Genomic DNA, 14,583 nt, shown 5'->3' with positions numbered 1-14,583 from the left:
CCGCCGGCGCAGGCACCACGGCCCCGGGAGGCGGGGCACACATCGGCCACGCCCACCGCCTGCCAGCTAGATACGATTGGCGTTTCTTCTGACCAATAAGATGGAAGGATGCCGCTCTTTGCCCGCCCAGAGAGCTTGGAGTGACAAGGCGGCCGGCCAATAGAGAATCGCTGAGCCGGCAGCGGGGGGAAAGGACGGGACCGGGAGCGGGAGGCAGTCCGTCCGCGGAAGGAGTGGCGGCCGCGGCGGCGGGGGCTGGGAGAAGATGGCGGCGGTGGTGGGGAAAGGCGGGGTGGCTGCTGTGAAGCCGATCTTCAGCCGCGACCTGAGCGAGGCGAAGCGGCGAGTGCGAGAGCTCTACCGGGCCTGGTACCGCGAGGTGCCCAACACGGGTGAGGGGCCCCGCGCATGCGCGGGCGGCGGCCGCGCCACCTCAAGGTCGTCACGGCCGCCCCGTTAGCCCCCGAAGGGCCCCAGTTAGCCCCCTGGTCCTGCCGACCCCCTCGCTGCCCTGCCCCGGCCTCCCCCGAGGCAGGTTCACCCGCAGATTGTGGGGCAGGAGAACGCGGTTGTCTGGGGCCCGCGTTCCCGGTGCAGCCGGGTCCCGCCGGCCTGTCTCAGCCGGGGTTGCCGTGCTCACCCTCACCCGGCCGCCCCCTCGACCTCCTCCTCATGCCTTGCTCGCCACTCGGTTTCCTTGGCTAAGCAGAAGAGAAATCTAGCTCTGTAATTTTGCTGTAAATTAATTGCATTGGTGAAGCTGACAGGAACAAACGACTGTGTAGCGTTTTGTGGGGCTGAGTTGCACGTTGCCAGTGGAAAAAAAAGAAAACCAATATAGCTGACCTCTGGGGGGGGTTCTGTTTTTTTCTTAGTCCACCTCTACCAGCTGGACATCACGGTGAAACAGGGGCGTAACAAGGTTCGGGAGATGTTCATGAAGAATGCCCAAGTTAGAGACCCACGGGTGATAGACCTGCTGGTTATTAAGGTACAAACAAAGAGAATGTGAGAGTGGATAATTGGTGGTGTGATGGAGGATTGTGAGAGATTTTATCTCAGCTTTTGCTCTAAAGAAATTGTGTCTTGCAGTTCAGCTTAGTTTGTGTAAACAAGCCTATTGATAAGGGAACAATCCCCTTTAGCATGCAGGGGCAGAGGGGTCTTAATTCAGCAAAGAGTTGCTAGAATATGGGTTTGTGTCACTCTGTACTGTCGGTCACTCAGTGTACTGTCTCTTCCAGTTGCAGATCTTTAAAAGAGGAATTGTATGGCAAGCAAAGCAGTAGTTTAAATACTCAGTTTCTCACTTTTTTGTTTGTTTGTTTTAAAACAGCAGCAGTCAAGGAATGGGTAAAAAGATGCTGCTAGCTAGTTTACTGTGACCTTTCTGCTGCCTACAATACTTCCTTAGATTGGGATGCAGTTTTCTTCACCAATTCTGAAATGTACATTGGAAGGGCAGTACTTGGTGGGAGGCTTTGAGTGGCAAAAAATGTTGAGTCTGTAGCCCATCTGGTTTTGTGTGGTTCAAAGCAATAATCAACATACTGAGAATAGGGCATGGCTTCAAAATGGGCCTGAGGACCTACAGTTGACCTCTGTAGTTCTAATGCATTAGAAAGCTTCCAGTCAGGGACTGCTCTGCTCACTTGTTGCATTTCTCACATTTGAAAAATGTTAGTCTATATGATAAAAATCTGGAAACACAGGCCTAAATAATACAGTAGGTGACAGTTCCAGGCAGGCTCATTCTGCCCCAGGCTGCTATTCTCTAAAATCAGTCATGGTTTCACAGACCAGTCATGAAGAAGTTACCTTTGTGGTGGTGATGTCGGTGCATTTAGCAGCATTTTTACTTCCATTTTTACAGCTAACTTGCTGCTATTAAAAAAATGAGAGGTGCATGAAAATTGTGAATGTTACCCGAGCTGGTCATAAGGGAATCAAGCTATGTTCTAAGGTGGGGGCAGAGTCCCTCACCTGTTCACAGGGCTGTGAAGCTGTGTTGTAGAGACTAGTAATTTGTTCATATGGGACATAAAGCATTTAAGTCACAAGACAGGAAGAGTATATATGTTTGTGTCACAGTATAGGGGATGCAGGCAAGCTTTAAGAATACAGAATTGCTGACACAGCTATCTTAAGGGTGTTTCTAAGTGCATTCAAGTAACTTTCATAGCGCAGTATAGTTAGAATTGGGCTCTAACAGAACTAAATTAAAATTTCTTCTCTCTGCACAGGGGAAAATGGAGCTTCAAGAAACCATTCATGTCTGGAAGCAGAGGACTCATGTCATGAGGTATTTCCATGAGACAGAAATCCCACAACCTAAAGACTTTCTGTCCAAATTCTATGCGGGCCATGATCCCTGAAAGATTGACTCTGTGTCTTCTTGCCTTGTATTACAAATAAAGTTCTATGTAGTAGAAAAAAATCTGCACAGAAAGATTGCATAACAAATTAGGAGCCTAATGACTGAATCTGAATCCAAAGCACATGCAAGTTGTTATGATCTCTATGGAGAGCTGTGTCCTCCTTGCTTTTGCCAGTGTGTATTATCCATGGCTGAAGTTTGTCCTATCATTTGCCCTGGAGTGTCTGCTGAATAACCACAACACAACCTGGCTGTGGGGCTGCCTGCTGGGCTGCAGCCCTATGTGTAGGTGTCAGCTCTGTGGAAGAGTAGAAAAGAGCAAGTTGTCAAAAAAGACAGTGTAGTAGCAGAAATACCCTTGTGGCTGATGCCCATCTGTATTCATGCAGTGTTTCTGAATTTCATGCTGACTTTGTTGACCTTGTGTTTTTTTACTTGGACATTGTTCTCTGTTTACTTCCTCACAGAGAGTGGCATAAAATCTAATAGCCAAATAAAACCCTTTGTGCAATAAAAAGACCAGCAGAGTCGTTTTCCTGCTGCAAAATGAAATTGCCTTGAAAAATAAGGTTTTGTACTTTTTTCCTAGAATAGGGATGCTCTGCAAGAGCTTCTGATGCTGAGCAGAAGGTGGTGTCCTACCATCACCTCCTTATTTGAATGAGGAATTACTAGCTCCCTTTTGAGAAGGGTGAAGGAGAATTTATTCACCTGTCAGAAGTGGTTTTCAGCAGGTAACTTGGTGCTGGTGCTCCCCCATGTGTGATCAGCACTAGATCTCTGTAATACACTCAGTTTTCATTTTGTACCTGCTCAATTACTGGGGTTCCCTTCCCCATACAAGGACTGAAGCAGCATCCTAGGGATGTGTATCTATGGGTAGATGGGGGCTTCAGGAGGGAGTGTTTTTAAGGTCAGGTTTGAAGAAGGAATGTAGTCAGGAAGGGCCAGAAGTGGTGGGATAAAGCAGTGGTAAGGAGTGGGGCAGTATGGAGAACAGGAGCAGAGGCGTGTTTGGCTCCCAAAAGCACATAACTGGAGTCACCACTTCTCAGGTGGCCTTGTGGAGGGAGGAGGCAGCTGAGATACTGAGTGACTCCAGACCCTGCCAGCTGCCTTTACAGGCTGCTGGGGCTGCTCACATTGCAGGCTCCCTTTTCTCTCAGTAGCTATGCGGGAGAGTTGCAGAGCAAATGTGAGAACTGGTGCCACATAACAAGGGAGCAAATGTGGCTTTTTGAACTATTTACTGTGCCAATGTGTGTGACAGTAAAAGAAACTTTTTAACAGCTACAAGAACACTGAAGGGAAAAGTGGTCAGTCAAGCGAAGAGGCTACTCTGAGTGACCAGAAACCGAGCGACACTGGGCCAATGCTGGCTTTAGGAAAAAAAAAAAAATTTAAATAATTTTACTTTAACTTTTTTAGGCATTTGAGAAAACTGCTGTGACTGAAGAGCCTCTATGCATACCCTGGCAGTGTAGAAGACTTTCAAAGTCTTATGCAAGGATATAATTGCAATATAATACATATAATATAATGCAATATATAATTGCAAGTGAACACTTCTGTGAAAACAAGGGTTCAACTTTATACACAATAAGAAAATACATCTTGGCTAATGCTGAAGGAAGTACTGAACTACCTATGAATTACTAGGTATTCAGAGCAGAGCATACAGATAGCCTCAATGGTCATAGATTAAATGCTACATAAACGCATCAGCTGAGTTAGTTTGCCACTTGTATTCTTAATGTACTCAAAACTTTTAACTTTGCAATCCAATCCTCAGTGAAACTGAATTAATGATTGTCAGACACAGCTGCATAGTGAAGGGTTGTAAAATGGGCATTATTTGAAGTGCAGTGCCAGTGACAATCTGCATTCCATTCTTTTAAGGGAGATGTGTTGTGGGGCTGCTGCTTCCTCTAGGGTTCCTGTTATGAGCTGCAGATGAACACTGCATTGCAGAAGGGACTTGTAAGAGGAAATAAATATAAAGAGAGCCTCCTTACTGGAATAGACTTGTGGAGGTAGAAAGCTTAACACAGAAATGGCAGATCATAGGCACATAATCTACAAAAACACAAGACCAAAGTCATGCTTCTCAATCTCTTGATCTTTAATTGTTTCCCATACTGCTAATAAAAGGAATCCCAAGCAGTCTTTGCTGAGGTGAGCGAGTGTGCAAGGATGTGGGGCCTATCAAGCACTTCCTTCAACCTGGATCTGCAGATTTCTGTCATACAGACATGCACAGGACACTTGCTGGCAAAGGGGACACAGAGGCCCCTGTCCCATTTAGGAAGGGCAAAGCACAGGTGACAAATGGTGTAACCATTGCTTTGTCAATGGTTTTCTCCCTTCCTGTTCTTCTGTTGCAGTTCTGCAAATAGAGTAACAAGCCATTATTCTTCAGATACTCTGTACAGAGCGCCAGTCTGTGCCCTCCCCTGAGCCACACAAGGTGGGCTTTAAATAAAAGGAGTTTCTGACAGGCCATTGCAGTCTTTACATCTATTTGTTTATAGCTACACAATGCATGCAGGAAAATCCCTCTATTAAATGGATTACACCCACCAAACATTATAAATCAACACAAAAGTCTTGTTTAGAACGGATTCTTTGTTCTATAAGGAATCAAATATACCCAAACTTCAAATCTTTACACAAGGGCAAGCCAAAGGGAACCACGTAAAACAGTAGAAAGTGTAGTGCAGTGTAGTGTACTGCAGATAAAGGTGAATTATTTCCTTTCTTATTCCAATGAGTCTGGATGGTCCAACTACAGAGATCACTATTTTAAGACCCAGTAGACAGTTTGTTTTGATAGGCTCTTGAATCCTCTTACATTATTCACCTCTGTATCAGAATTTCATACAATAAGTGATTCTCTTAAAAGTTATTCTATGAGTCAGCAGAAGAGTTTTAACAGGTAACTGGGTAGAACAGAATCATAGAGTTATTTAGGTTGTTTAAGATCATCAAAGCCAGCTGTTAACCCGGCACTGCTAAGTCCACCACTAAACAATGTCCCTAAGAACCAAAGAGCTGTTAAATCCCTACAGCAATAGTGATTCCACCACTTCTCTGGACAGCCTGTTCCTGTACCTGACAACCCTTTCAGTGAATAAATTGTTCCTAATATCCAATCTACTCCTCTCCTGGCACAGTTTGAGGCTTTTGTTCTGTCACTTGTTACTTGGGAGAAGACTGACCCCCACCTCGCTACAACCTTCTGTCAGGTCATTGTAGAAAGCAATATAGTCTTCCCTCAGCCTCTTTTTCTTCATCCCCATTTCCCTCAACTGCTTCTCTTAAGATGTGCTCTAGACCCTTCAGTAGCTTCATTGCCCTTCTTTGGATGCCAATGTAGTTAACTCTGGAGTGCCTCTTTTCTGTCTGCAGTACAAACCCTTGTTGACTACAGTTTATTTCTGGTTCAAATGACAAGATGAAAACCACTGAGACTGTTGTGGAGATTTCACATTCAGACACCAGTCTGATCTACTTGTGCTTAAGAGAACATTAAATTTTGTAGCCAGAGGCAATACTGTGCCTGTGTGTTTAACTGCAAAGGCACCTGGAGTACCATGTCCAGTTCTGGGCTCCTCAGTCCAAGGAAGACAAGGAGCTACCGGATAGAGTCCAGCTGTGGGCTAGGAAGATGCTTAGGGGTCTGGACCATCTCTTACAAGGAAAGGCATGATGGGTCTGTTTAGCCTGGAGAAGGCTTGAGAGGGGATCTTACCACAATGCTTACAAATACCTAAAAGTCATGTGTCAAAAGGATAGGGTCAGACAGTGGTGCAGGACAAGGAGCACAAATTGGAACACAGGAAGTTCCATCTGAATGAAAATATTTCTTTACTTTGAGGGTGACAGACTACTGGAACAGGCTGCCCAGAGTTGTGGGTTCTCGGTCTCTAAAGATATTTCAAACCCACTTAGATGCAATCCTGTGCAACCTGCTCTAGGTGTACCTGCTTTAGCATGGGGGGTGGACCAGATGATCTTCAGAGGTCCCTTCCAACCCCTAACGTTCTGTGATTCAGAGATCTTCCAAGGTGTTGCTGTTTGCATTTCCTGGTCTCCTTCCTGCCTCAACCACAAATTATCAGACTGCTGACGATGTTAATGACATACCCTTTAATCATCGTCATCATCATCCTCTGGGACAAAGATATCATGTTCTTCAAGTAAGGCTGCAAAGTTCTTACTGATCTGAGTCCCGACGTACAGGAAAGGGATGACAACGCTGAACACTCTGAGGAGGGCGAAGGGCGTCTGCGAGGAGCCAGTTGGAAAAGGTTAAGCTTTATCCCCAAGTTGGGCTGTGGCTGAGCCAGCTCAGAGGGGAAGGCTACGAGGCCCGGGGAGCGCCGGGAAGGTCGGCTCAGCCTTCTTAGTGCCGGACTCGCAGCCACTGACCCCGCTTGAGAGCGGGAACCGACGGGGAGCTCGGGGCAGGGAACACCAGCGCTAAGGCACGGAGCACGGCTGCCGCTAAGAGACAACTGCTTACAGGCGGCTGTTTATCTCCTCCCCACAGCGCAGGGGCCGCCGCCAGGTCAGGGCCTCGGGCTCCTGGAGGGCAGGCACCGTTCGCCGGGGCCCGCCCCGGACCCTCAGGGCCGCTCCCGCCTTCCTCCTTCTCAGAGGGCCTCCGGGCCCTGCCCGCAGCCGCTCATTCGCCCAGACCCTGTCAGTCACCCCAAAAGCCCCGCCCACAACCGATGTGCGTGCACGGATTGGCCACCGCTTCCACCCGTTACGCCGCGATTGGCTGCCGCCCCCGACCCCTCGCCCCTCACTCACCTTAACGGGCTTAGGCAAAATGGCGCCGCTGCGGGTGACGGTGGCGCCCCGGCAGGGTACAAGCGGCAGAGCCGGGCTGCGGAGAGGTCCGCTCCAGAGCTGCCGAGCCGAGTAAGACGCGGCCGCCGTCAGCAGCCGCCCGCCTGCCGCTGCCATCCTCCCTCCGGCGGGCTCCTATAACGACAGCACCGAGCGTTACCCGGGGCGGCGGGGCCTGCGGCTCTCGCGAGCCTTGAAGGGAGGAGGTGGCGAGGCGCGCATGCGCGGGGCGGGGCCACCAGGGGCCCTGCGGGCTCCGCGGAGCCGGTTCGGTGTCGGTGCTGGTGCCGGTGCCAGAGCTGGTTTCTTTCTCGCTGCAATGAGACGAGTAGAAGGGGCGCGGTAAGGCTCGGCAAAGGAAAACCGGTCCGGGTGCCCCGAAAAAGGGGCCGAGTGGGAATGACCGGGCCCTGCAGCCCCTGCGGCGGGTGTGAGGGGCTGACAGCTCCATCGGCAGCTCACGGGATACAAATCAGAGCGGTTTATTGGTTTCACGGCATAAAATACAAACGTTAACAACGTCTTGAAATGCGTAATACAGGTTCCACGTGTAAAACAAAGGCGCATGCAAAAACCGCCCCTTTAAAAAAAGACATCATGTCTTCTACCTAAGATACAAGCACTTCAAAAAGTATGAGTGTTTCTGTAGGCTGTAGTGTTGCCTGGTAATTGTAGAGGATGGCTGCTGTCGTGGGCACCTCCCTGTGCTCCCCGTGCCCTTTCAGTGGGGGTTAAGGTTCTCTGCAAAGGCAGCTGAAACAGGCAAGAGTAGGAGGGGGGCTCACTCACCCCCAGAGTATTAATGCGGTAGCTACTGTAATGGAAAATACCTGACCTTGGTCATGAATGTCCACCAAGTGGCTAGTGGTAGCCACGGGTAGAATCTCTAGGTTACTTTTATTGGTAGGACCTGGATCCTGGTGGAAAAGATCACCACAGTTGTTGCAAAAAAACCCCAAACCAAACCAAACCAAAAATTATTGTGCAGAAATACAGCAATACATTAGGGGGCTGAATCTGAAATGCCAGCCTCAAAACCAGAAGAATTTCATTATTTTAGCAGGACTGGGAGCTGTTCTGGACACAGCTTACAAAGGCCATGTCAGAATCGCCTTCCCTCTTAAGTGTTCAGTTTCTTTTGCCTTCAAGCATTTATATTCAAGCATTTTTCTCTTCATTGCTTTTGCATTATTGTGCTAAAAAAAACCTCATCAACTCTTAGAAAAGGATTTGATGTGTAAGAAAAGTAGCTATTCAGCCTTAGTACTCAGCTCTCCATTAGCTAGAGAACCTGTTTTGTGCTGGCCAAACATTTTCTATTTTTAAAAAATAATAAGGGAAAGCGAAGGTGGGAGGTGAAACAGTCCAAACCTGAATGCCCGGAGAAAAATAGTCTGTGGCAATCACTCTTCTTTTGCTGCCACAGACAACATGCAATGAAAACTCAAGATTTTCCTGTAATGATCTCTGCCTGCAGATGGACAGAGAGGACCCTCCATTAACTAACTGCATGTGCAAGCGCAGGAAGCTGAAATCCCGACCTTCTCCTCTGGGGGCTGCTTCAAAGGCGCTGCTGATTTTCATCAGCACAACCCATACTCAGCCGAGCTGGTTCAATAGCCTTTATCTCAGAGGAGGTGGCGGAGCACCCAGGTGCTTCCTCCATAATGAAGCATGTGGAGTGGTCCTTAAAAATATCTGTCCTCCCATACAAAATTGGGCATGACTCCAATTATGGCTCTTTTTACTCAACAAGGGACACCCCTGCGAGGCTGGTGAAGAAGCCCTGATGTAGTGCATCCCGAGGCAGGCAGCACTTTGGAGACCTAGCAAAGGCAAGGCCTGCTGGGCTGAGCACAAATAATGTTCAGCGTTCAGCCAGTTTCTTCTTGGAGCTGCAGAATAAAGCACAGTATTACTCCAAATGCGATCAGACAAAGTCCTGAGCACAGCTCATTTGCAGGATTCAGTATTTAGTTGGAATACGTGCTCACGCAAAGGCAGGTAGCGTGGAAATTGTGCCATTTGAATGGGACAGATTAAAGCATTAAAAATAAGCTCTTTAGTAGTGTTACTAGCCCAATCCTGGCTTATTAAAACAAACTAAGCTTCTTAAAAGTGAAGCTGCCCTTAAAAGAGTAATACTGTTTCAGTCCTAGTTCTGACAGAACTGGCTTTGTTAATTTATTGTCCTTTCCGAGACTCTCCTGATTCTTGGGTCTCACGTAGGAGATGCCATTACATTTTGATTTATTTTGGAAGTTAAATTGTTACTGTCAAACTGTCTTATTTAAGTCTGAAACATCCTCTAATACACCTTCAAGCCACAATTAGGCAGGAGGCTGGAAGCTCATCATCCAAAACTACCAGAGATATATTTGCAAAGGCACCAAAAGGTAATGGAAAGTATTTGATTTCTGCATTGACAATCTCTAATGGCTATTGCAAAGTATCAAGCTGAGTGCATTTAACTCCAGAAAGGCAAATAGGTTCCTACCAGTCATGACTGGAACAGCCTCTTTCTTTCCTAGCAAGGTTCCTTAATAAAACAAGGCAACAAAAACAGGTTTAACACTAAAACAGGAAGCACAAGAATGCTTTACGTATTTTTTCTGCTTTGAAAAACAGCCCTCACCAAGACGGTAAGAGTGAAGATTTACCAAGCCCACCTCCAGGGTGCTGCAGCCCCTAGACTCAGCACCCACCTACTTGTACCGTCGGCCTTGTGGCCAAGGTTTCAGACCGAGGGAAGAGGGTCCCCTCCCTGCAGTGCTTCTCATGTTCCAAGAGGATGGGACATGGTGTGGAGCTCAGCTGAGCAATGCTGCCACGAAATCGGAGGGAAGCACCGACAGAACAGGCGTTCTAGGGGCAAGCCCAGACACTGCTGACACAGTCAGCCAGTGCTACCTGTAACTCACACCCACGCCTTCACTTCTCCCCAAGAGCCAGCCCTCCTCCTCCCCCACAGCCTCTCCTCTGATTGTGCAGCTCTGGCAGCAGCTGGGCAGAACCACAACAGCAGGAGAGGCCCCGCAAGAGTGAGGGCGCAGCTCTGGATGTCAGCTCGGGCAAGCTGCCCAACGAGCCGGCTGAGCCCTATATGGCACTTTGCAGGACCTACAGTCTGTGCAGAGGCTGAAAAATTCACCCCTGGCCAGACAAAGAGGCTTCAGCGTTGCTGTTTTGGAACAGGGAAGGCTTGAGCCAGATATTAACAGGCTTGGCAGAGTCCAGATCAGCCCTGAGGACCTCCTGGTCCTTGCTGTTGCTCAGCGTCTCCATTTCAGCCTCACTGCTATCTCGAGCACTCAAAGAGACAGATGCAAACTCATGAAATCCACATCCTAAGGGAATTAGCAGGGAGGAGGTTTAGTGTGGGTGAAAGTAAAAACAAATGATGACATGAGAGCCTGCTCTGGCTGCTGGGCCAGCCACAGCCATAGTGGATCACTCTTGTCTTGTGGTGAGAGGAAGAAGGCTGGAGGCGCTTGCCAGGGCCAGTGGCCATTAGAGGCCATAAGAGCCCAGCCTCATCTGTGATGAAAAAGCTAAGACATATGAACTTTGGCACAAAACCACAGACGATATTTAGCACTGAGCTGTGCAAACTTCTATGCTGAGACACAAAATAAAAAATAAAAAAAATTGGTGAAGGAGAGGTGGGCCACGAAGCACCCAGATCATCCACCAGGTCAGCACGGCAAGGGGCCGAGCCCAGTGGGTGAGGTTTGTTACAGACATGCTGATTTGGGCCCCCTCCACACTGCACATCACCCGCAAAGGAGAGTTCAAAGGCAGCTCTCCTGGAACTCCACACTCTCCGGCTGTATAAAGCCTCATGGAAATGAAACACGGGGGTTTTGAGAAGACACAAGTCCCTCTCACACGCCTCATAAAACACACACATACCACACACTTGGCCACCAACCAGGGCAGGGGGCAAACAGCATCCTTTGCTTCACTCTTCCCACCTGGAAGACAGGCTGCCAGGCATCAGCTGGCCGGTGGCTTGAGCCCCCACTCAGGGATGTCCCTTCTTTTGCCTCTCCTGCCACTCCTGTCTCAGTGCCGCGATCTCCTGTCCGTACCAGCTGTGCAGCTTGGAGAAGCAGGCTGTCTCTGGTGACACCAGGCTCTCCACCATGGCTGGTGGGAGGCCAGATGTTGGGGACCCTGCGGTGCTGCTGGCAGCCGAGCGCCGGCGCGGAGGCAGGGGTGGGGGTTTGGTGTGCACCCCATCACGGTCGGGGCAGGAAGCCATCCCGAGGATGCCACCACCACTACCCCACGTGGAGTACCCATTCTCCAGGAGGGTGGGCTTCTCCTGGAGAGGAAGCAAAGCAGGGTTGGAGAGGTGCCTCTTCCTGCCGGAGGAGGAAGACCTCCGTGGAGATTTGCGGCAAGCAGCCAAGCTCTTGCAGGCCTCCTCCAGCTGCTTCTCCAGCTCCCTGACCACCAGCCGCATGTAGTCGAAGCTGGCCCGTGAGAGTGCCTTCACCCAGGCCTCCATAGCAGCCTGCCCATCAGCCACCAGCACATAAGCCCTCGCACCGGCGTCATCGAAGCGGATGGCAAAGGCAAATTCCTCGGCGGCCTCGCACAGTTCTACGGTGCAGCCCTCCAGCACCACCAGCCCCACAGGCTCCCGGCTCTCCCGTTCCTCAAAGTAGAAGAGGAGGTTGCCCTTGAGGACAAACCAGCGGCGCTGGTAGGAGGTGCTGTGGTGGTGGTGGCCATGGTGGTGGTGCCGCTCCACCCGCTTGCGGAGGAAGCCGGCGTGGTCGGCGGGCGAGTCACAGGTGGCATAGTGGGCCACACTCCGCTCGTTCAGCTTCATGGCCCTGCCTAGGAGCAGAGGAGGAAGAAATCAGCTCAGCATATAACCCAGCAAGTGCCCCTGCAAATGGTGGGCTGGTTCCTCTGCTGCAGGAAGGGGGTCATCACCAAAGCCTCACCACCAAGTCACCTTCCTTCTCAGAGGACACCATCACCACTGCTTCATCTCTTACTCCATGAGCGACCTACTTTGCTGTTTTTTTATGGGGCACACTAAAGAAATGTTCCTCTGTGCCTGTGAGGCATTTGTTTTGCTCTCTATTAATAGGGCAGGATAAGGAGGGTGTTTTCAGACCCAAGGACTCTGGGACTTCCATTTGAGCATCCTCTCCCCTCTCCCCATCTCCACACAGGACCACCCATCATAGAATCATAGAATCATAGAATTAGCCGGGTTGGAAGGGACCTCAGAGATCATCTAGTCCAACCCTTGACCCACCGGAGCAGTTACCAGACCATGGCACTGAGTGCCACATCCAGTCTTTTTTTAAATGTCTCCAGGGACGGAGAATCTACCACCTCACCGGGCAGTCCATTCCATAGCCTAATCACCCTCTCCGTGAAGAAATTCTTTCTAATATCTAACCTAAACCTCCCCTGGCACAACTTAAGACTGTGTCCTCTTGTCTTGTTGAAGGTCGTCTGTGAAGAGTCCAGCTCCCACCTCGCTACAGCCTCCTTTCAGGTAGTTGTAGACAGCAATGAGGTCTCCCCTGAGTCTCCTCTTCTTCAGGCTGAACAGCCCCAGCTCTCTCAGCCTCTCCTCATAGGGCCTGTGCTCGAGTCCCTTCACCAGCCTCGTTGCCCTCCTTTGGACCTGTTCCAGGACCTCTACATCCTCTACATCCTTCTTAAACTGAGGGGCCCAGAACTGGACACATCCCCCCCACCCTCCCAGCCTCAGCAGGTTAAACAGCATTGGGGTGTGATGCGCCGTACCGATTGTGTGGGTCAGACCCAAAACCGTTGATGTTTTCTTTGGGCAGGCTGCTCCTGTGCTGAGGGCTTCCAAAGCTTCACAATGCCGAGCCCCATCCCTGGTTGGAAGAAAGGTGGTAGAAAAGGAGTCACAAACCAAAACAGCTTGGGACTGAAAAAGCAAAGAGCTATATCTCTTCCATCCCAGAATGCTGAGGCCCTCAGTGCACATGAGTGTCCAGAGCCAGGCCAACCACAGGTGGATGGCTCTGGAAAAAGAGGTGGTGAAACAAAGGTGACTTGTGTTGGCTTCGCAGCTTGAACCCCATCTTTGCTCAGGGCAGCACACCCGTGAACTTTGTTTTTGGCTGCTGTGGGTTTTACTGCAAAAACAAAAAACCAAAACTTTTGTAGCAGCACATTAACACACCATCTGCGGAGGCCCTGGGGCAGGCGACAAGCCAGCGGGTCCCGCAGAAAAAGGTACAGCAAGAGCAGCCTCTGTGCTTCGACAGCTGCAAATGGATGTCCCACAGCTAGAACACCACACAAAGAAATATGCAGAAAACAAACCACAGCCACCAATCCCCGGCCAGATTTGGTTGGGGGAAGCTTCCCGCGGCTGAACAACCTCCAGCATCCCTCTGCTCTGGGAGCCCTTCTGCCCATCAGGGCTGTGGGGCTGGGCTCTGAGGACAAGGTGTCACAATTGCCAGTTGGCAAATGGACAAAACTCCTATCAGAAGTAAGGAAAACTGTTCCCGGGGGGAGGGTGTTTTACCCTCAGTGCGTCACCCTGAAGGAATCTCCAGCCTTGCGACACTCCGGCTGAGGGACAGACGTGGAGGGGATGGGGGGGTGGGTCCCGAATGGATCGCTGGATGGCCTCCGTGTGTGTGCGCGCCCGTGTGCGATCGAGTTCCGTGCCTTTGTGTGCCTGTGAGCACCTCCGGGCTGTCTTTGTGCACGGCCGGCGGTGCCTGCCCCTCCGTGTGCGTGTTCGTCGTGTGCCCGCAGACCCCCGCGGACCCAAGCCAGGCCCCGCCGTCCGCTCCCGCCCCACCGCCGCCCCCCCCCCCCGGCCCTTGCCCAGCGCCTCGCCCCGGCGGCGGGACGGCGGCCCCGGGCCCGTCCCGGCTCACCTCCGGCCCTTCCTGCTCGGCGGCGCGGCGGGGCGGTGCGGGGCAGCCGAGGGCCGGACGCAGCCGGGCGGAGAAAGCTCCTGCGGCCGCCGAGGCCGTCCCGCCGCGCCGGCAGCACCGCCCCACCGGCGGCTGCGAGGGGCGGGGGGCGGCTGGAGTGGCACCGCGGGCTGCCGGCAGCTGCTGGCTGGTGAACCGCTTCGTTTCGCTCGACACCCCTTGGGGAACCCCTCGGTCCTATCCGGGGGGACCTAAAGCCCCTCCCCTCCTCCCAGTGTAACATTTGGGGTGCAGCAGCCGTGGGGTGAGGCCGTGGTAGGGTGCCAGTAATGGGTTGCAGCAGCAGTGGGGCGCAATGGCTATGGGGTGCATTACCGGGACCGTGCAATGCTGATAGGGTGCAGCATTTATGGGGTGCAGAAGAGTAGGGTGCAATGGCAATGGGGTGCA

General features: G+C 51.0%; 3 protein-coding genes across 4 annotated transcripts; 1 reads left to right on the top strand and 2 right to left on the bottom strand.

Moving 5' to 3' along the window:
• The first annotated feature begins 205 nt into the window (after positions 1-205).
• NDUFA6 (NADH:ubiquinone oxidoreductase subunit A6) lies at positions 206-2,437 on the top strand. Its single transcript, XM_071732389.1, has 3 exons — positions 206-392; positions 876-991; positions 2,244-2,437. Exons 1-3 carry the CDS (start codon positions 266-268, stop codon positions 2,373-2,375), a joined length of 375 nt encoding a protein of 124 aa, XP_071588490.1. The 5' UTR covers positions 206-265; the 3' UTR covers positions 2,376-2,437.
• A 2,041-nt stretch (positions 2,438-4,478) lies between these two features.
• SMDT1 (single-pass membrane protein with aspartate rich tail 1) lies at positions 4,479-7,445 on the bottom strand. Its single transcript, XM_071732403.1, has 3 exons — positions 7,196-7,445; positions 6,524-6,664; positions 4,479-4,763 (listed from the first exon to the last, which is right to left on the bottom strand). Exons 1-2 carry the CDS (start codon positions 7,349-7,351, stop codon positions 6,527-6,529), a joined length of 294 nt encoding a protein of 97 aa, XP_071588504.1. The 5' UTR covers positions 7,352-7,445; the 3' UTR covers positions 4,479-4,763; positions 6,524-6,526.
• Positions 7,446-7,700: 255 nt separating this feature from the next.
• On the bottom strand, positions 7,701-14,363 carry PHETA2 (PH domain containing endocytic trafficking adaptor 2). Of its 2 annotated transcripts, none has more exons than XM_071732358.1 (3): positions 14,134-14,363; positions 13,013-13,110; positions 7,701-12,082 (listed from the first exon to the last, which is right to left on the bottom strand). In XM_071732358.1, exon 3 carries the CDS (start codon positions 12,072-12,074, stop codon positions 11,259-11,261), a length of 816 nt encoding a protein of 271 aa, XP_071588459.1. In that variant the 5' UTR covers positions 12,075-12,082; positions 13,013-13,110; positions 14,134-14,363; the 3' UTR covers positions 7,701-11,258. The 2 variants fall into 2 exon arrangements, with proteins under 2 accessions (XP_071588459.1, XP_071588460.1); XM_071732359.1 differs by lacking the exon at positions 14,134-14,363 and adding an exon at positions 13,919-14,066.
• Between the last annotated feature and the right edge of the window lie 220 nt (positions 14,364-14,583).

Source organism: Heliangelus exortis, chromosome 1 (assembly GCF_036169615.1).
Source record: "Heliangelus exortis chromosome 1, bHelExo1.hap1, whole genome shotgun sequence".
Lineage (NCBI taxonomy): Eukaryota > Metazoa > Chordata > Aves > Apodiformes > Trochilidae > Heliangelus > Heliangelus exortis.
Note: the sequence above shows the minus strand (reverse complement) of the source record. Positions and strands in the feature narration are given on the sequence as shown.

Bases quoted from the DNA above. Each gene is read 5' to 3' on its own strand.
- SMDT1 (XM_071732403.1), bottom strand. From the start codon at position 7,351: ATGGCAGCGGCAGGCGGGCGGCTGCTGACGGCGGCCGCGTCTTACTCG. The intron at 6,665-7,195 runs GTGAGTGAGGGG...GGCTCCTCGCAG, and splicing joins TTTTGCCTAAGCCCGTTAAG to ACGCCCTTCGCCCTCCTCAG.
- PHETA2 (XM_071732358.1), bottom strand. From the start codon at position 12,074: ATGAAGCTGAACGAGCGGAGTGTGGCCCACTATGCCACCTGTGACTCG.
- NDUFA6 (XM_071732389.1), top strand. From the start codon at position 266: ATGGCGGCGGTGGTGGGGAAAGGCGGGGTGGCTGCTGTGAAGCCGATC. The intron at 393-875 runs GTGAGGGGCCCC...TTTTTTTCTTAG, and splicing joins CCGCGAGGTGCCCAACACGG to TCCACCTCTACCAGCTGGAC. The intron at 992-2,243 runs GTACAAACAAAG...CTCTCTGCACAG, and splicing joins TAGACCTGCTGGTTATTAAG to GGGAAAATGGAGCTTCAAGA.